Raw genomic sequence first — 21,216 nt, 5'->3', positions numbered from 1 at the left:
GACAGCAACCCAAACATCAGCCAAGCAGATGACAGTTTCTAGCCTGTTAATAAGCACTGGTGGGAAAGTACAAAGCAGAGCAGGTAACGAGGAACACACTATTCTTAGATATCTTCAGAGACAGAAATATACACAAGTATAATTCATTCGTAGAACAGTTAATGCCACAAATTAAACATTTACCCAGTTCCATGTCAATCTTAGGATGGGAGTCAAACAATGGCCAATTCCAATTACACATTTCCAATGTGCTTTCCTTATTTCTTTTCTAATCAGCTGGAGAGAGTCCAGTCAGTTACCTCTTAGGGAAATTCAAGCATTTTTTTAGATTCTAAGAATAGTGGCACTTTTCCAATGTCAGGTATTGTCTATTAGTATTTCATACTAATACTAATATCATCACAGAAGAAATATCCTGAGTTTGACATGGAACAGAGCCATCAGAGAAGAAGCATAACTAAGATAAGATGGTGGGGAGCTCCTTGAGCCATTCTTCTTACTTCCTGCCTTGAGGCCTTTCTCCAACATGGAATTGCTGATAGGTGAACTTTGGCATGCCACTCAGGGAAAACAGGTGATCTGCACTGGGCAGGTGTTGTAAAGCGAGGTATTGCCTACATAAGCTTATGTGTACTTCTGAACTTGTTCTATGGACTGCATCAGCCTGTGGATGATGTCTACGAGCTGGACAAAAGTTAAGAAAGCACCAGCTGCAGCTGTGCATAGTTTGCTGTTGCTTCTGCAAATCAGTTTTGCAACTTTAGAGCACTTTACATTCCTGAGCACTTTTGTATAGTAGCTCATTTTACTATCAAACAGGTAAAATAAGTACAAAAAGAGTGGTTTAATATCTGTAAAGATCTTACTGACACAGCAAGTGGGCAATAAATGTTATAGTAGTTACTGTTATTAATTACTGTCATCTTATGTTCAAAAATATTAGCCCCAAAATCATATAACCAATCAAATTGGTTCCCAATCCTGATTTTCAAAGAAGTGCTCTATTTACCATTTTCCTGAAAGTTTCTGCCAGCAGTTACACTAATTCAACTCACACATTCAGACTGTGTAGCTACATATACATGTCTTGAAAGTATCAGTGAATAAGCATTCAGCATGAGGACAACACAAAATATAACGTTATGGAGAAGGCAATTCCACACTAGCACGTTGGGTGGCCTTGACAGACATACAGAGGGATATAAGTCAAAAAACCTATAGCAACCTTTTAAGAGCATCAGGTGAGAAAGAGTAATAGTTTAGTAATGGTATTCCTCAGTGAGAACAGGTTCGCAGAAAAATCGAGAGCCACGCTTGGCGGTGCGAGCAGTAAAGGGCACAGTCTTCAGCACTGCATGGAAAATAACAGCCAAACAAGACAAAGAGAAGAGAGTAAAAAGCCAAGATCTAGTGCATTAGTACATGGTTAGTTCTTCATCAATCATACCTGGGCCGGGGTGGGGGATGGGGCAGGAAAGGGTAAAGGCAATATAGACCCAAGTTGGTTAAAGAAGGTCTAAAATAGTTATTCATTCTGGGCCTAAAGTGGGGTGGTAAATTGAAAGTACTAGAAGGAGAACAAAAACTGTTTCATAAGGAGATAGTCCTCAACCTCCTCTGGTAGATTAATGCTTTAGATTCCACAAATAGGAACTGTACATTTCAATCATTTGCAAGCCAGGGGCTGCTGGAGTGGAGGGCAGACTCAAGAAAGAGGAACTCCAAGTTCTTAATGTATAAGGCTGAAAGCTTCCCCTACCTGTAAATTAATCTGAGGCTTACCTAAAAAAGGAGATCTGTTCCTGACCCTGCCCAGAGCGAAGCTTCTCCCCCAGTGTGGATGAGACAAGGCAAGAGGTTACCAGCTACCGCACAGTAGTTATTTATCTAAATGTCTGAAGCCCATCTACAAACTACCACCTGGTGGACATTTAGATACTGACATACACACGTGCAGAATGCATGTTTCCTGAGGGTAGAGACTGGCATTCTCATCAGTTACTTAGATATACACTTGGGATTATTTACACAGTCTGCTGCTGTTTTTTTCTTTTCTTTTTTTTAATTTTTAATTACCCTGGATCTGAGTTGGTGAAAACAATTTGTGGTTTTAGCAGTTTCAGATCCCAATCTACAATGCTGGCTAATTTATAACAAGAAATAAGGAATCAGAAGCCTTTAGAAATTATACTTTTTAAATTAAGACAACTAGTGAAATTGAACAATGACTGGATATTTGATACTAAGGAATTATTACTTTGGGGAGGGCTATATATTTGTTTTAAGAATCCTTATCTTTTGAAGATATTACTGAAATATTTCCAGATGAAATGATACATCTGGTATGTATTTCAAAATAACCCCATGGATGGGGAGAGGTGCAGGTATAATGAAACCAGTCATGAGTTGGTAATTGTTGAAAATGGATGATGGATATAAGGGAGCTCACTTTGTTCACTATACTTTCGTATAGCATTTCTACATAAAAGACATAAAAGGAATGTCACTGCCACAAGATAGAGACCTATTAGTCCTGGCCTATTAGAATGCAGAAATTTCTGAGAATTGGTTCAAGCAGAATCAGACAAGAACCAAGCTGAATAAAGCACCATGCTTGGCTCATTGAATGACCAGTCCCCAGCCCAAGGCTAGAAAATTGTTGGCCCACCAGAAGGAATCAACCCCTGAATTTGTATCAGTGTTCAGTTACTATGAATGAGGAAAGGGGCGTTTGAGGGCAGGTTGAAAAAACCTGCATGGACTGTGGTCAGTATAGAGCTGAACAGGCTATGTCCACAAGCATTTTTCAATCAGGCAGGAAGGTGGACATGGCCATGATGAGGGAAATGGAGCATGGTGACAAATCGGAGAAAATGGAAAACCATTAGGAGAGGAAACCCAGCTAAAGCCTACAGGGTTGCAGTACTACTGAGAAGTAAGAAAGAGACAGAAATTTTTCAAAGACAGTGTTGGGGTTCTTCGGTGGGCAGCATACATGCTATTATAAATTTACTTCAAATAACAGCATGGAGTTTGCCTAATTCTGGATCTGCATAAAGGCAACTCAAGAACTTGCAAACCCTGGACAAAAGAAACTGGAAAATCTGCATGCAGCCCAATCAGGGTCTCCATGGGTCATGATGAGGGAATATCCTTTACCTGTGATAATGTCTTCAATGGCACCATCTTTTCCCTCATATACATGTCTGTTATCTTTAACTTGCCGCCTTCTTAACTCTGCAATTAACTCTTGCTGCTGCCTTTTTGATTTATGGGAAGGAGACTGAAAAGAAAGAAGAATGGCAGAGATCAGTGGTGACAGCACCCCTTGGGGGTTTGGGAACAGCATGTGCCTGAACGTTACATTGCTATAATAAGCAGCCTTAGCTACAAATACAAATAGTCCCATCCCAACATTCTGCCTAAACACAGAAAAACTCAGAAAGCTTTTGGGAAGAAAACTTTTATTGAAGAACACAAAAGACTCCCGGCTGGTGGAAGTGGGAAAGCTGGATCATAAGGCAACAAGAGGCAGCTGGTATTAACCAGCTACTTCTTAAACTTTAATGCCAAGGATCATGATGAAGAAAAATTTGACCTGCCAGCCTTTATGGTCTATTCCTGTGATGTTCTCATGAAATGCTCCCCCCTCCACTCCTCTTCACCAAATGCTCCAGCAATCAAGGCACCAATGGGCACCCCCAGGAAGCCTCCCTTGGACTCTAAGCCTCTGCAGTCACCAGGCTACCTGGTGTGGCCTCTCTGCAAATCCAACTAAGATTCAAGTCCCAGATCTCTATACGTTTGGAAATGTTATACAAACAAGTTCTTTGCCTCATTCCAGTAGTTGCTGTATAAAATCATAAATGAGCAAATTTCCAAAGACCACGTTTTCAAGCCCTAGAAGGAAGTGCAAATCTGTCTCTGTGCCATTCTCTCTACTGCTTGCCCAACCCATCTTGGGGGCTCAGCACTCCTGACCTTTGGATCCTGCTGCTCCATTAGAGCTTCCTGCTCCAGAAGTTTTTCCATGAGAGCTTGTTCCTGCTTTTTCCTCAGCTCATTTTCCTCTTCTGCTTGCTGGGTAAATAAACAGAACCAAAAAAATGTTGCCAATGGAAATGATATAAGTCAAGATTTTTTAAAGTCATTTTTTGAGAATCTTTAGTGAGCCAGGAATTACAGTTAACTGAAGGTTTAGAGCTACATGTTATGCTTCTGTTTGACTCTAATTCAGTGTTGCACTGTCCATTTGTGTTTCACTGTCCATTTAAATCATGCCTCTTCACAATCTGATAAACATTTGTCTTGTCCAGATGTCCCTTCCTGAACATCATTTCCCTGTTCAAACTGCTTTTATATCCCTGCCCCCCCACAGGTTTGATGGGGACTTACCCTCATAGGAGGTGTGCTCAGTGGCTTTTTGCATGAGTTTCTCATGTGGAAGTTTTATGGCTTCCACAATCTACCCCACCTACCGAAGTTTTCTTTGAAAGCAGGATCTCAGATTCCTCTGCCTTTTGTCCACTATTAGGGAAAACCTCCATTCTCCTGGACTTACTCCATTTTGGGTTCTCACCTGAGCACAACTCTTGGCTCTCTCCCTCCCCAGCTCACTCCTTCCCAAGAGAGGTAGACTGGATCATCTGATGAGCTTGGGAGTAAGCAGGCTCACCCCAGCCCAGCCATCTTGGACATTCTCTCTTTTAAAAACAGCCTCCTTAAAGAGACTTCCAGTGGTCCACCTATGAACTGATGGATAAGCCATCAATTCTAACTTAAGGGGTGAGGTGGATTCTCACAGATTCACGCCATATCCTCCAATGTAGCTTTTATCAGTAACAACGTCTCCATTTTTATCTCTGATGCTTTTGTCTTAGGGTTAATTTTAGTTTATACTTGGGCAAGGAGAAGAAAGATAACTTCCTAAAACCCCAACACCTACCCACAAAGCTCTTCAGTCAGTGCCAGGCAGGGAGGTTATCTGGGCATGTATGGCAAGTGAAACACCCCTAAGCATCCCTGCCTGACAAACATCGCACGGAGCCAGCCAACGAGGCCACAGGGAGAAACCATCGGGGGGAAGGAGCGCTTTGACAGGCAGGCTATGACCTGTGACACTCCAGAGGTCAACCAGGGCAGTTTCTCCTTTTCCTCCTCTGCTCCTCAGAAGCGTCGAGCTTTGAGACCCACTGCAGGCACTCCCCACCTCGTCTGTACAATGATGACAGAGCATATATTTTCTGGCCTCCGTGGGTCATCTCTGCAGCACTTGGCATCAACAACCAGGGAACCACAGGCTTGGCAACCAGCGACCTCTTTCTACTTGGGGTTTCCTGTGTGTTGCTCCCAGAGTCTGTGCTGGGTTTGTCACTCTCCTTCTGCTAACAGCATGTGATATCACCGCTACACTAAGCCATGCTGAGAGAAGATGGCAAAGTATGTTAACCTCCTGAGTTTCCATAAGAGGTCCAAGGTTATGATTCTCTGAAGCCATCAGCCTCTAGTGTGCTGGGGAAGTGGCCCACTATTTCCAGTATGATTTTTCTCAAATGTAGATCACATTGCCACCTCCTTCCTCCTCTCCTCTACAATAAACATTCCTCTTTTACCAATTTTATAGAGAGAGAGAGACAAGTCAGGATAATGTAAACTGCAGTATCTCCCAAGGAGAACAAACTCCTCTAATACCTTCCTTTATCCTATTTTCTTAAGGGACAAATTCTTCTGACACACACCTCTTTGGGCCACATGCTGTCTCAAGACTGCTGCCCTGGGTTGTGCCTAAAAGGGCCTCCCACATAAGGAAAGACCATTACTGGTCCAAATAAGGAGACAACAAAGAGCGGCCACCCTTGGTTTCCACACTGGAGAACTGCTGGCCTAAAAGATCTAAAGGCCTGGGCCGGGACCCACATGAGGGGGCTCTCTCCCGGATGTCAGCCACAGGGTGCACCGCTGCCCCAGGCCACGTTGTGCTTCTTTTACCTGATAAACCCACAGACAGCTCCACAGAGGGCCTAGATTTTTCTAAGTCCTTCTCCTTGCCTATCTGGGTGAACTGTCAATGGGGCAATGATGGCCTCGGAGCATGTTGGTTCCAGCTGATCCTCCCCAGAGGGCACCCAGAGCTTCTGCTTTCTGGCTGAGCCCCAGCATTAGGCATCTGGGACTGTCATGGGCTGAGGGCCCAGGGAGCACTCAGCCTCCACAGGGCCAAGAAGAGCCTGCCATCCGTCAGCGACGGCCCAGCTCTGCTGCCCCAAGGAAAAGCACAGACCTCTGAGGAGCAGCTGAGATTCAGACAGGCCTCGTGGAGGACACCCACTTGAGAAATGGTGAAAATGAGGGTTTGAAAGATTCAGTACTACTTTTTACCTTATAGGCTTTCACAAACCGGACAAAGACTGGAAAGAAGACAGACGGCGGTGTCGTCTTGGGGTTTTCTCCAAAATACTTCACAACATCATCAAAGGCATCCTGTGAAGAAGCCAATTTCTCTTCAATTTCATTACTTCCAGCATTTGAGCCTGAGGTTGTGGGTGGAAAGCTAAAGCAGTGGAAGAGAGCAAGTCGCACAAGGAGATGGGGCTCCCACAGTCCTCTTACCCTCGCTTCCCCACAATCTTCTGCAGCTTCCGGGTTTTCTTCAAATGCCACTGAGAACTCCTGACACATCTTTACACCCACATGTGCACACACACACACACACATATACCACCAGTACGATCCTTTCCAGAGTTCCCTAGGGCCGTGACAGGACTCCTTAAAAGCAACAAGGTTAGAAGGGAACATCAGAAGTCACTAGCTCCAAATCTCAATCCCTTCCTTCAACGCTCCTTAGAAGGATCCCCACAAAGGGGACACAGTCTCTGCTTGGGTCCGTCCGTGATGCAAGAAAAGATAGCCCCTGGGGGAGGCCATTCTACCAAGTCTGCTTTCTCAGCTCCAACACCGTCTCCCCTTCTGTGGTAACATACAGTTCTGGAATGTTCACAGAAATGTAAGGTTTTTAGGCCAAGGAAACCCAATACACCTGGAACACTGCTTTCCTGAGCACAGGCCCGATACATGTTGGTTGAACTGGAAAGAGGACTCACGCTACAGGGAGTTTAGAAGTAAAAGGAGATGGGACAGGGAGGGCTTCTAGAGAAGAGGGCAGAGACTACAAATTAGAAAAGGACAATGAGCAGTATAGGAGCTTCCAAGAACAATTGCAAAAATCCCTCATAATAATCATTAGCCACAAATCTACCTTTAATGGACAGGGGGCAACGGAAGATTTCTCCCCAACTCTGGGCCCGCACCTCAGGTGGCTTTACAGGATCAATCTCCACTTGGAGGGTGTCAGTGGGGCTCTGACAATCACCTGTGCGATCTTGGCATCATCCTGCAGCTTCTTCAGCTTCCCTTCGTGGCTGAGAATGAACTCCCTCAGCAGCGTGTTATGGTCATGCATGGTGTACTCCCTCTTGGTCAAGTCCATGCCCCTCTGCAGCTCCTTGACGTCCAGCAAGACATTCTCAAGGGAGACTGGGCAGAGAAGGACATACCCCAAGAAAGTCAAAACCCATAGCCAGTCTGGCTGGTCCCTCAAGTTCTCAGTAGATTCTTAGAGAAGTAAATGGTTACTCAAGGGCCTTAGATCTAGTTCCCAGCTTCCAGAGCAGGATTCCTTTATCATGAACTTACTGAATGCTCACTATCAAGCACTTACTTAAATTCTTTATTTGCACCAATTCATTTGCACCATTAGCCCATTTTGCCAATGAAGAATGGAATCATACAGAGGTCAACTGACCAGTCCTCAGTCACACCATTAGGAGGGGGCAGAGGAGTTCAGATAACAAAGGTGGACTCCAAGTTCTTGCGGCTTGCACACAACCACCCCATTTCTCTTACAGGAGATGGCCTGCATTCTTAACTGTGACACACCCAAGAACTTAATCTTTAATCTCTATCAGGGCACTATCAGGGCACTTGCAAAGCATACCTTTATATATTGTCATGCATTTCTGTAACTCTCCAGCAGGGGGAGAATTTTACCTTGTGAGCTTTAGTATATTTGACAAGTAGGACCCAAAAGAATCTTGGAGGATATCTCTTTTTTGTTTTTTTGTTTTTGTTTTTTTTTACATGGGCAGGCACTGGGAATCGAACCCAGGTTCTCGGGCACGGCAGGCAAGCATTCTTACCTGCTGAGCCACCGTGGCCCGCCGGGATATCTCTTTTTGTGTCAAACTTCCTTTCCCTGCTTTAGATTGGGGTTCCCTCACAACTAAAGGCATTAAATACCCAAGAGCAACATTAACAGCTGAAATCAAGTACCTGCAGCAGCTTTTTCCACATAATGAAGTTCGTTATAAAATAGGGACACTTGGTGATACTTTTCTTTTACAACATTTGATATATAGTGCAACAGCGTTTGCTTTCGGTCTGTTGACTTCGTATCTAAGAGCTGGGGAAACAAAATAAAGAGGGAACATGTTTAGGAGCAAGGGCAAAAGGTGATGGGGCTCTGACCTGCCAGATGATTTTCCACATAGAGTAGACAACTGGAAACAGTTGCCCAATGGGTCACCAAAACACTTTCCCTGAGAGATTAAAGATTCAATTTGTTCTTTGTTTAACCAGTCCACTGTTACACTCCCATCAAACGGCCTTGTCTCCTGGGCTGGGAACGTGATGACTGTACAGCCTTCTCATGGGAAGCCACTGTAACACTGCACAACCTGGGGAAGCAGGGCCACTTAGGATTTTCTCTAGTTCTGTTCATGAGTCAGGTGACTCTGGAAAGCAGGGCACCTTTTCCCAGCCCCCAAAAAACTGAAAATACAGAAAATTATAAACAAGCAGGTACGAAAATTTCTCTAATCCCATCACTGTTAACATTTTTTGTTAACATTTTAACCTATTTCCATTTAGTTTTTTTTTCCTATTTTACTTAGTTGAGATCAAATCTGTACATGGAATTCATACCCTGTTTTCTTTCCTAAACACAAACTACCCACTTCTTTGAACTTTTCACACACAAAAAAAACTTTTCACAAAGTTGAAAAACAGTCCATTGTACGAACTACTGTTATAGCATTTTTGATTATTCCCCAAAATGCTGGAACCTGAGATTGTTGCTAATTACTTGCAATTATAAATAAAAAATAGCATCTGTAATTCAGGCTGCTGAGGAAAGATTCCTAGAAATTGAAATATTGGGTCAAAGAGTATGAGTATTTTTAAAGCTCTAGGTGCTGACTGCCAAATGGTATTCCAGAAAACTTGCACCAGTTTATCCTCCCACTAGCAGAGAATCTTCATCAAAACATCCCACCCAGACTTGCAAGAGCAGACTCCGTCCCCTTCCGGGACCTAATCTCTGCCAGCTGTTTTCTCCTTCACATAGTTTTGATTTCTTTTACTCCACTTACCAGATCTAAACTCTGAAGTTTAAATCCATAAACTGCCCCTCGTTTGCTGCTATTCATATAATTTCCCAAGGCCAAGATGATCTGCAAGAAGAGAGAGAAAAAAGAAGCAGCTGAGTACAGGACCCCAGGCAGAGGAGCACAGCTGACACCTCAGCTCATTCATATATGCATATGAGGAAAATTTCACTTGCCTCCAGAATTTTCTTGAGTTTTTGGGATGACTTTATGGAAACGGATGCCGCTATAATTGCGTGCAGTTGCTAGAATACAATCAAAGGAAAGAAGGGGTGGGGGGGACATGTTAAAAATTGAAAACACAAACTGGAAACTAAAAAATTATCAACCCCCCCCCCCCAAAAAAAAAGAAACCTGCATTGAGACCTCAAAACAATGCTGACAGATTTTGAAACAGTTAAGATAAGCAAACTCAAGATTCAGAATCTGGAATAGAGTTTACCAGGGGATGGGGCAGGGATAGGGAACGGGAACTTAAGACTGAAAATTTACAGGGCTCCCATTTGGATGGATGGAAATGTTTTGGTAATGGACAGTGGTGACGGTACACAGCGCTGTGAATGGAACCAACACTGAAACATGTATCTGAATGGGATTAAAAGGGGCAATGTTAGATAGTGTATATAATAACAGAATAAATAAAATCCATGGAACTACACTACACAGTGATCTACAAGTTAAACCATGGACTACAGTCAATAGTACAATTATGAAAGTATGTTTTCACCAATAGTAACAAATGTTTCACACAAGAGCACAGTGTTAATAATACACTGGCATATGGGAATCCTATATTTTATGCATGATTATTTTGTAAACACACAACTTCTCTAAGAAACAAAAATACAATAATAGGAAAAAAAAACATAAAAACCTTAGTGCTGAGATTCTATTTTTCCTAAGTATAATAAAATTAAGTTGTCCCAGTAGGTTCTGAGATAACCACATCATTATAAGCAAGCCCTTCTCTAAAGCTATTAGCAGTAACAGGTGATATATGAATTCGCTTATTACAAAATCTGTACCCAATCTGCAAGCAATGAGGTGCAGGGTTAAGTGTCAGCAGCGTCTCCTGGTAACACTAGATCCCCTTTCTGCCAAATAAAATTTGTACTTTTAAATCAGTGGAGCTGCCCAAGAATTAAAAACAAAACAAAACAAAAAAGTTATAATCATCCTCCAGAAGTTCTCAGATCATGTTATTCAACAGACACACTATTGCAATCAGCAACAAAAGTTTATTTAGAAACAGAACTGAAGTTTATGACATTCATAAGCCTCTACCAGATTCACACAATGGAACAAGAAATGGTTGGCTATTATTTCTGTATCACTACCATCTAATGTAATCAACTTCTAAGGAAGAAGACCCCTATGACAAATTTAATGCTTTCAATGAAAGTCAAAAGATACGGGCTAGTCTTTAGAAATGGTAGTCATAGTTTCAATTTTGTTAACCCAGTCAGAGGACTGGAATCTTCTGGATTCTAGTTTGGGAAAATGGGTTTCCTTGTCCCCATGTACTGAAGTGCTCTTTGAAATCCAGAGTATATCTGTAGATGCTGAAAATGGCATTCTTGAGGGAGAATAGCATAATGAATAAAGAAATTCACCATTTTTCAAACTAACTTGGCCCCATTTTCCAAATTTTTACTTTGCATATACAATGTGAAAAAGAGGACTGAACTAAAAATGCAATCTGGAAAGTTCTGAGAAAAAGGGAGTCTATAGAGCTCCCCTCACTGAGTGTAATTCTGGGAGACACTTAAAAGGAAAAATATATATATTGCTTATCTCTTTGGATCCCCGCCCCAGGGAGAGCTGGTCACTCACGGGAGTCAGCATCTGAATGCTCTCCACAAAGTTTCCGATGAAGGCCATGATGGTCATCTTCTGCAGGAGCCTCTCGATTTTACTGAACTGCATCATGAACCGGTCTTCATCTGACAAGTTCTCCAGGGGCTTCCTTTCCCGCTCATAGAGCCGAAGCACTTTCACCTCATTCTCAGTTGGCAAGAACCTCATCAAGCATTCTACAAAGTCTACGGGCAGGGTCTTCAAGTCAAACCTGAGAGCAGAGGTGTGCAGATCAGTGTTAGAGAGAAAACCCCCCACCCCTTTAATCACACCTTAAAGCAGGTTCAGCTCATGAACTACCAAGTCAATAACTTTAAGCCTAAGTCATGCTACAGTTGTACCTTGAAGGCCCAGACTTCTGAGTGTGGATCTGGTACCTTAAATAATACTTCTTTCTGGAAAACTACAATTTATCACAGGTTTTTACTTTTTAAGCTCAGATTTTCATCTTAACCAAGAGTAAATGACAATAGGTGTTGAATTGTATTCCAGAAGCCTAATTCTTGAAGATGACTGTTTAACCCTATAGCTTTTATAATGTGACTGTGCAAGTGTGAGACTCTTGCACCTGATGCTCCCTTTATCCAGGGAATGGAGAGATGAATAAAAAAATAAGGACAATAAATAAATAAGTGAATAAAGGGGGGATAAGGGGTTTAAAAACTTGGGTAGACTACAATACTTATGTTAATGAGAGGGAGGGGTAAGGGGTAGAGAAAGTGTGGGTTTTTTCTTTTTATTTCTTTTTCTGGTGTGATGCAAATGTTCTAAAAATGATCATGGCAATGAATACACAACTATGTAAGGATACTGTAAGCCACTGATTATATATTTGGAATGGGCTGTGTGATACATGAAGATGTTGCAATAAAAACATTTTTTAAAAAAAAGAGTAAATGAAGTAGGGAAAAAGCAAAACAAAGGCCGGAGCAACTAATGGTTAAGTGGTCCAAGGAGGTGGTTTCTTAAGCAATGTGAAGTAATAATAATACTTAAGGAGATCGAGATTATACACATAGCTACAGAACATCTGTTGATTTCTATAAGGTATCAACTAAACCAACAGTCTGGGATTTTTTACTTCTTTAGGAAAAAAATGCACCCAAATGCCTGTACTGTATGGATGTTTTGGTATCAATGTATACCTGCCTTGAAGGCTGTATGGCTCAACTTGAATAAATGATGAAGCATTTGCTACAACCTTTATTTTATTCCCTGAACAATATTTGTTCAGTGAAATAACAGAATTACATTTAATCATCACTACAAACAAGGCATATCAAGACTTAAAACCAGAAGGTATAGCAGAGTTCAACCTCAGAAATTGAACAGACTTCAGCAGGGATTTGACTGCTAGGTAAGGACCCTGGTTAGAGATGCAAAATTGGAACAAATTATTTCTTAGGGTCATTAACCTAAGAATTCTCAAATTCTCTGAAAAAAATTTATGAAATATCAATTCAAGAAGACTTAGTTCCTAAAATATTTAATAACATCCTTATCATATTTGAAAGTCGCCATGGCCACAGTAAGAATGGAAAGATGCTTCTAGAGAAGTAAACAAAGTAATAAAAGTAAATAAAACCAGCGCCTTCTATGAAATTCAATAATAAAAAATAACTGAGCTTTGCTAAAATGTCCCGAAAATGCTAACAGCAACAGAAATGACATTCCTATTGCTAATGAATTAAAATATGTACCTGTATCACATTTATATCTGGCATTGGACTGTACCATTCCACAAATGCCATCAAGTTTGTATTTAAGAAATCTGGATTAAATTCAGATACTCCAGAGAAAACTGACATTTTCTCCCTTTACCTAACATCTGCAACACCCAGCTCAACTTCCCCTTTATGTAAGCATTGCCGTAGGCCTATGTGAGAAAGCAGACCAAGATAATAAATGATGTCACAATCCAGATGTTATTCTTCAAAATCTATTAATTATTCATTCTAACACAGAACTCCCTAAGGGAATTTCTAGTCCACCTCCTTCAGCGTTAGCATGTTATTCAACTCTGAAGTAGTACAGATGTAACGAAGGGATTCTCTGTGTATGGATATCAAAAATTGCTCAATCTTTTATCTGATATCTTGCCCTACTATTGAAATATTTTTGTTATCTACTGAATCATAATTTCCTCATTTTAAATTTTATCCTAAACCTTCTTGCATATGATTTTCTAGAACTTCCTGAACTTACACATGAATAGCTTTACATATCTCATCAGCAGTCTTTCCAGCTTTCCTTAGAGTTATGGCAAGATTTTTGGCCCTATTTGCTTCTAATAGCGTCACTTTGCTTGATCCCTTTTGTGTTATCTTCTGTTTGCTTGAAGAAAGATCAATGGCAGGACCTTGGGCTTTCGTCTTGAATATTTCCTCAAATTCATCCACATTTAAATCCTGCAGGGGGAAGGGAGGAGTGAGAATATTGATAAATTGGATTCTACTTAAAAATTAATTCAGATAGCCACAATTTAGGCAGTCTCTTAAGAATGAAAGACTTCACCTTTTTCTACCTGTCTCTTTAATACTTGTCTTTGGTCCCAGCTTACCCTATGTTTTTCTGACTTCCAACAGATATATAGAAGTGAATGTCTAAAGTAAACACTACTGCTTCCACCTACCCACTTTAAATGCCTTTGAGTAGTTAACCTGCCTAGATGGCCACCAAAGTTATCAGCAAAAAGAGGTACTGTACCTGCCTCCATCTCACACACACACACACAAACACACGCACACACACACATGACACGACTCCCAGGGGTGAGCCTGGCCCTAGTATCGTGGGACTGACAATACCTTCTTGACCAAAAAGAGGAAAAGAAATGAAACAAAATAAAGATCCAGTGCTAAGAGATTTCAAATTAGAGTTGAGGCCATTCTGGAGGTTACTTTTATGCAAATGTCAGCCAGATAGTGCTAATTGTCAAGACCCAACCAAGAGTATTCTTGTAAACCCTAAAGATACCTGGGTTCTATCTAAAAATCTATATGTTCTACCTATTATGTTAATTTTTTCAGAAGTTTAAAAGCCTCCAGAGGGTTCTTAGGCCACATAAGTAAGCCTCTTCAAGAAATCAACCAGTTTCATTTCTCTACCCTATAATGTCGACACCCCTTTTCAACATGAAGAAGTTAGAATGGTCATTGCCCAGATACCCCTGAAGATTGAGATAAGGATCAAATGAGAGGGGAGGAGTTGTAACAGAGACTTTAAGATCTAACAAGCGATTACAGCTACTGACTCACTATTACAGATATTTCTTTTTAGTTTCTAGTATATTAGAATAGCCAGAAAGAAATATCTGAAATCATTCAACTGTAATCCAGTAGCCTTGATCTTTGCCAATGATTGTATAACGATAATGCTTTCATCTTATGACTGTGATTGTGAAAACCCTGTGACTGACATCCCTTTTATCCAATGTATGGGCAGATGAGTAATAAAAATAAAGACATACACAAAAAAAGAAAATAATAATAGGATGGGAATATGAGGAAAAAATACCCCTATGTAAACAAACTATGGGCAGGAGTTAATAGTACTACTTTAATAATCTTTCATCGATTGTAACAAATATAACTACTGTTTAAAATATTGTAGAATTACATAAAAAGTGCTATCATGAATTTTAACAAATTTTCCTCACCAATGCAAGCATTGGTGATGAGGACGTGAACGGGAATCCTGTATTTTATGCATGATTGTTCTGTATAAAAACCCACTTCTCTAATAAAAATATTTTTAATGAAAAAAAGGGGTGTGATTATTGAGTCTTTATTTGTTTGTAGCTCAATAAAGGGTTTTTTATGCCCTTTTATAAATTAAGAGAACTTGTATCATATATTGTGTGGCTTATACTCAGAATGCTCAAAACTGTTCCATTTTTAAGGCATTCTTTAAACACTGTTTCAGAAGTGCCTTACAAAACAGTGTCCATTTTAATTCTTTGATATTATAAACCTTTTTCTTCTTTACATCAAGGCACTTCAAATACTAGTAGCTCATCACTGAAATTTCCAGATTTTGAGAACACCCATTATAGCTTTTCTGGACAGAGAGGTTCCCTTGTTTATAACCAAAGAGTGATACCTCCAGAATCCGCTCGTCGTCAATCTCATTGAAGACTGTGCCGTTGATCTGATTGGGCTTCAGAGCAACCCAGTTAAAAACTGGCATCCTGAACTTCGTCTTGATTGGCTTCTTAATTTTCACAGCTGAAGATATCAAAGAGAATGAAATTAGGATCCCCTGAAGCCCCCAGGACCCTCAGAAAGTCAGACAACAGTCTTTGCAGATGACACTTGAACACTGGAGGAAGCTGCCAAGAGGTGCCCCAAATGCTTCAAAATACAGAAATCATCACTCATGGCCTCGGCCAGAGCACCAGGAGGTCATCACCTGATTGACTGAAATAATGTACTATTAAAGCTGCCCAGGGGTCACTGGCTGATTTTTTAAAAACAGGCAAACAATTGGATTGCCTCATTGTAGTCACAATATTAGGACAATGCTTAGGACAAGAACATTACTTGAGAGCAAAAATTATTACTAATGTTACCAGATGGTTAGCTTGACATTGGTGAGTGTAGATTGAATTCTGGCATTCTAAATCCTTGGTTCTGGAGTAAATATTTCCAAACAAACCTAAAAAAGATGGTCAGAGACTGCAGACAGTGGCTGTCCAACCCACCAGGGATGGAACACCAAGAAGGCTGACTTGCAGCCAGATTAATATATCCCTGTGGATGATTTTGATAATGGGGATTTTATTTGCTGCTAAATTCTTTCAAGCAGACAAAGAGCAATTAGGAGATGTTTAAAAAGACAGAGGTGTGCTTCTCTCAGGAGTGGATACCAATCTTTCCCCTCTTTAGGAAGAGCAAGTTTTATTCTGGTCCTAGCTATGTATGAATAGAAGACATCGATAAACACAATAAAAATACTGAAAACCTCTTAATATAAAAGAAGGGCTCTCTCTTAGGGCTAGAGGGGAAAAGTTATCCACTAAAAATTCCATTCATTAATTCCATTAATAGAATGCCTTCTCAGGCCCTTTAGCCACATACATTCTTACATCTGTCCTGGGAAGCCCACCACATGATTTTAGAGCTTCAGTATTTGGCATCTTTAGCAAGACAGGGAGGAGAGTGCCAGGGCCTCAGCGTAGGGCAAAAATAAAATGCAGCACATAACGGAGCTTAGGTTTGGCTGCCTGCCTCGCCTGGAGTGAACAGAAAAAGGGAGCAAATGGTGCTTCTCATTCCTCCAGAGTTACAAAGGCCACATAAACAGCAGAAATGTCATCTGATAAATCCACACAAAAGCATGCAGGAACATGGAAACACAGCTTTTGTCAAACCAGGCCTTTCCACCAGCGAATGTGACCCCTTAGTCTCCACTGCCCACCAGTGTCAGATTCCTCTCACTTCACTTCTGTCTACATTGCCCAGGAAAACTGATAGCCCCCTGGGGACAAAGGAACAGCCTTTCCTCTGTTCTGACACTTCAGCCATGGCACAGGGGTGAGGTGGGAATAGGGTGAGGGGCTACACAGGGATCTTCTAAACATCTCAGGTGACACGCAGATGCCCTTTGCTTCCTCCCTTCCCTCTAGGGATGCTGCAGGCCTCAGGATGCTCACTAAAAGTGATTCCATCTGCAGCTACCCAACTTTTAACCGTTCAGCAAGACTAGGAGTGGGCCTGAGATGAGAACACAGGCAAGACAGTTCTCCATGAGAATCTCGTCCCAACTTAGGTGCTATAGGGGCATGGGGACGTGGGAGAGGAGAAGTGCATAAGTGACTACAATACACACCCATGTCATCAGTGTTCAGACCACACAAAGTGGCCCCGTGTGGGTGGTTGTTCCATGGAAAGAGCCACAGGAAAGGGAAAGGGGCACCCAGCAGCTTTTCCTTGTTCTGAGAAGGAGCTCTCCTTTTTCACTCAGAACAGATCTAAAATCCTTCTAGAGTTGAGACCCTCGACCCAACTATGAAGATTCCATTGCTTTTCTCAGGGGTAAAGGAAAGTGGCACATGGAACCCAGGATGCCTGCCTAAAGGATAAAAACCTCTTCTACAGGTTCAACTAAAAGAGGTGGGCCAACCTTGACTAACAGTCCAGCAGCACCAAGCCTGCCCACAGACACAGAGTCAGGATGCAATGGGTCAAAGGCAGATGGAGTGGAAAGATGTCAAGGCACAGCGTGACCACAGGGACACGTAATAAATATGCAACACACTCAGTGAGGAGCAACCTACAGAAAAGCTTGATTGGCCCGTCTTTTGTGGAAGCAGAAAGAACAAAGAAAATACAAAAAAAAAAAAAAAAAATTAGATATGGTTAGAGTCAAGTGGCTTGGCAGTTCACGCACTCTTAACTAGAATTTCATGCTTCTTGGACAAATTACACAAGGCAGCACAGGGCCGAAGATTCATTTCCATCCAGGCCTGCCTTGAAGACTGGCTTATTATTTTCTTCTAAAAAAAATAACCCTTTTTAAAAGAGGGAAAAAAAAATCATTTCATTGCACTCGTCACAAAGAGCCATTTAGAACGAGGCTAGGTATTTTGAGGATAGGAACCATTTTTTTTTTTTTGTCTTCATTTAAAAATCATCAGCAGAAGCCCGTCTTCCATTGTGAGGCTCCAAGCACATTCTCCTAAAAAGACAGCAAAGGTTACAGATGGCCCAACCCTGTGTCAGAGACGTCCTAAACTGGGGAAGGGAGCCAGATCTAACAACCACAAATTTGAGTAAGCAAGCCTTACACTTTGAGTGCAAACTTCAAACCACTATTATTTTCTTATAAATTACAAAGAAAACTCTCAACTAGATAAACTTAGGAGATCTCTTCCTGGTCCCCTGTCTGGGCCATGAAGTACACAGTTGCTCATTGCTTGCTGAAGAAATAAGATGTCCTGTTGCCTCTGAATCCAGAGGCCAAGTGATGCCACAGGTTTCTGCCTTCCCAGGAGCCCTTGGCAAATCAGCTCAGCTCAGCATCTTGGCTCTACTGTGACATCCGAATTGTCTAGTCTCTTGGTTTCATTGAAAAAAAGACAATTACTGGACACACTGGCAGAGGAACTCAAAACATGGTCTACAATCACTAAGTATTAACAACTAAATTAAGGATAAGTACTGAAGAAGGAGTAAGACCTTGTAGAAGTTGCCTGATCTCGAGATATCAAAGATTAATAAGGATCTGGAACAGAATGTCTTGACCGCTAATGACTACGTATGGAACTGAAGTAGTTCCACACTCAGCCCTCTGAGTTGCACAAGACATAAAGTGGACAACTTCCAACTGCAGTCACCCTAAAGGCAGCAGTGGGTAATGAGCTGAGCAAAGAGGTCCACATTTTAAAATCAGGGCAATCAATAGCAGCCAACAAATTTTAAAAACTAAGAAGTGGGAAGAGCCCAGACAAAAACATCAATAACACGGGATACAGCCCACTTGGAAGGGAGCCCGTTCACTCTGCCAAGGCAAGGCTGCGTTCTAATGTCAAAGTCCAGGAGAACGGGAGTGGACGCTGTCTCCCACGTCCCATTCTGCCAGAGAGAAAGGATGCTGTTCCCCACAGAAGACACACCTCACAGCGTGGGCTCTTGGCGGGCTGCACGGAAAGCTTAATTGGCACGCCCAGGTGCACGGACAGTTAAGGGATTTCACACGCACAGTATGGAGAACAGCCTGTTGATGGAATGGATTTCTGTGGCCCGTTATGAATTGTGTTTCTCCCGCTTTCATTTTTACATTCCAAAATGCAACCATTCCACAAAGACTGTCCTCCAGCTTTTTCCTTCAGGAACATTAAAAGCTCTAGAAAAAAAGGAGTAGATGGGAAGACCTCGAAGGTTAGAAACGAGTCACTGGTTTAACGTGAGCATTATTACTTGGAACAGACATGCTGTTTGTTTCTCTGCCAGTTTCACGGAAGTTGAGGGGAAGCAAACACCACAGATTAGATGTGGAACATGTTTGGTTTGGGTGGCTTTCTGGGGTCCTCTAGGGTTTCAGTCACCAGAGTGAATTAGCCATAATGACTGGCTGGTAAAACTGTTCAACAGGATACACTAAGGGATGGAAATTGGGAAATCTTTTGCTCCTAAGACTGCCTTTTAGGCTTCTGGCAAAAGGCTCTGAAAATTATCGAGGCCTTGGAAATAGAGGATGAGGCAGCAGTAGGCCTGCATTGGAAATAAGAGACCTCATGAAGGGGCCAAAGGAATCAAGGGGGCAGAAAGTTCCAGGCGTCCAAACAATAGCAAAGCTCAGGGCAATTTCAAGTGCCAGTAAAGCACTCAATGACTTGGAAGTGATTTATCACATAAAAAATCATAAAGTTTCATTTCCATGAGTCAAAAATAAAAATGTATGTAAGGCATTTGAGCAATTCTTCTCTTCTGCCACCCACCCCCTACCCTCCTACCCCGTGCCTTATTTTCTGGTCAGGTAAGTAGGCCGCTTTCTCTCTTCTGGTTAGCAGGACAACATTCATTATTTGGAAGCATTCAAGGCACCGAGACATTGCCGCGGGCAGCATTTCCTCTTGAAGTTTAAACCCACTATCACAAGTTCTGACGTCTGCCAAGTGCTCAGAAGCAATGCTCCAAAGCCTTCACTAGTCAGTTAAACAGAAAGGCAGCATCCCTTCCATTCATGACGTCATAAATACCGTCCTCAAAAACAGAATCATTCACACGCAGTGTGCAGTGTGCACTCCTAACGCAGCACTTTGAATAAACTACCACAGGAGTCTAAGAAATGTTTGCCGAGCCCACGAAAACACACTGCGCTGAAGAAGGAACTTGTCCCCTCCTTCCTCTAGGCAGGGTGGAAACGGAAGAAGGTGAAAGAGAGCAGAATCTCCTGTCTCTCGTGAAAAGTGTAACAAAGGCTGACACACTCAGATAAAAATGTCCCCCAAATATACAGGCTGCATGAAGAGGAGACCTAGACATCGAAAGAATGGCTTTGACCCTCAGGAGGTAAGACGAGCATTTCCCACACAAGTACTCTTACCTGCTAATCCTGAGTTGAAAACCACTGTGGGCGAAGACGTTCCAGGGAGTGGGGGTGCCGAGGGAGGAGGCGGGGGCGGCAGAGGGGGAGCGGGCGCGGTCTCCACAGCGGGCCCCGGAAGAGGGGGAGGCGGCGGGGGAGGCGGCGGAGGCGGGAGAGGCGGTGGCGGCGGGGGAGGCGGAGGCATGGGTGGTGTGACTGGACCGTTTGGTACTAGTAAAGGAGAAAACAAAGAAATCAGCTTCGGCGAATGGTTTTTCCCAAAAGACCGCGTGTGCACGAAACGTTACCTGAAAACCAAACATTTAAGAGAACAAAAGGATATTTTTCAAAGACAAACTCTACTCATGCATAAACGGCTAAAAATACAACACAGCTGAAATGGAGATTGATGACCTTAATCTCAAAATATTAAAAGCTCTTAAAATCAATCAGTAAAATGGACAAAGGACAGAAACAGGCCCACTGGTAAAAAAAAAAAAAAAAAAGAAAAGAAAAGAAATACAAACATCCCAATACCAGCACAGAACTTGGGTCCAGGCTGTGTACCTGCTTCAGCTGCATCTGACGATGGAGGTAGTGGTGGGGGAAGAGGGGACAGGGGGCCTGAGGAGGCAGCCCCTGTTATTGGTCCCACATAATTACCCGCTGCCACTTCAGACCCTGCAGGCAAAGTGCCAGAAGCCACGACAGGCAATATGGCAATGTCCCCATTCCCTTTCTTCTGGATTTTAATGGTCCCTTGCTTCTCTAGTTCATGAATCTTTTTTTCCAGAGTAGACTGTCTTTGAATGGCTTCTTCTTTTTCTTTGACCATTTTTCTCAACGTGTGAACCTGGGTATTTGCATCGTTGTAGATTTCCTGCAAAAG

The 21,216-nt window shown here is 42.1% G+C and overlaps 1 protein-coding gene and 1 long non-coding RNA gene across 8 annotated transcripts in view; one reads left to right on the top strand and one right to left on the bottom strand.

The window, feature by feature from the left end:
* Window positions 1-21,216, bottom strand: part of FMNL2 (formin like 2) — a 335,576-nt gene that overhangs the window by 4,235 nt on the left and 310,125 nt on the right. For 6 of the 7 annotated variants that reach the window (XM_077153833.1, XM_077153840.1, XM_077153838.1 and 3 more), the window contains 12 exons: window positions 20,895-21,207; window positions 20,346-20,558; window positions 15,399-15,523; window positions 13,503-13,705; window positions 11,274-11,508; window positions 9,617-9,685; window positions 9,426-9,506; window positions 8,329-8,458; window positions 7,370-7,533; window positions 6,379-6,480; window positions 3,982-4,080; window positions 3,160-3,283 (listed from right to left, as the gene is read on the bottom strand). In XM_077153833.1, the coding sequence (XP_077009948.1) occupies window positions 3,160-3,283; window positions 3,982-4,080; window positions 6,379-6,480; window positions 7,370-7,533; window positions 8,329-8,458; window positions 9,426-9,506; window positions 9,617-9,685; window positions 11,274-11,508; window positions 13,503-13,705; window positions 15,399-15,523; window positions 20,346-20,558; window positions 20,895-21,207 (1,858 nt within the window). Of the gene's footprint in view, window positions 1-1,225; window positions 1,352-3,159; window positions 3,284-3,981; window positions 4,081-6,378; window positions 6,481-7,369; window positions 7,534-8,328; window positions 8,459-9,425; window positions 9,507-9,616; window positions 9,686-11,273; window positions 11,509-13,502; window positions 13,706-15,398; window positions 15,524-20,345; window positions 20,559-20,894; window positions 21,208-21,216 lie in introns of all 7 variants that reach the window. The other variant, XM_077153839.1, reaches the window with a different exon arrangement.
* LOC143677633 (uncharacterized) overlaps window positions 20,006-21,216 on the top strand; it is a 64,532-nt gene continuing 63,321 nt past the window's right edge. Inside the window, exon 1 of the long non-coding RNA XR_013172758.1 lies at window positions 20,006-20,311. This is a non-coding gene — a long non-coding RNA (uncharacterized LOC143677633). The remainder of the gene's footprint in view (window positions 20,312-21,216) is intronic.

Source organism: Tamandua tetradactyla, chromosome 3 (genome assembly GCF_023851605.1).
Source record: "Tamandua tetradactyla isolate mTamTet1 chromosome 3, mTamTet1.pri, whole genome shotgun sequence".
Classification (NCBI taxonomy): Eukaryota; Metazoa; Chordata; class Mammalia; order Pilosa; family Myrmecophagidae; genus Tamandua; species Tamandua tetradactyla.
Note: the sequence above shows the minus strand (reverse complement) of the source record. Positions and strands in the feature narration are given on the sequence as shown.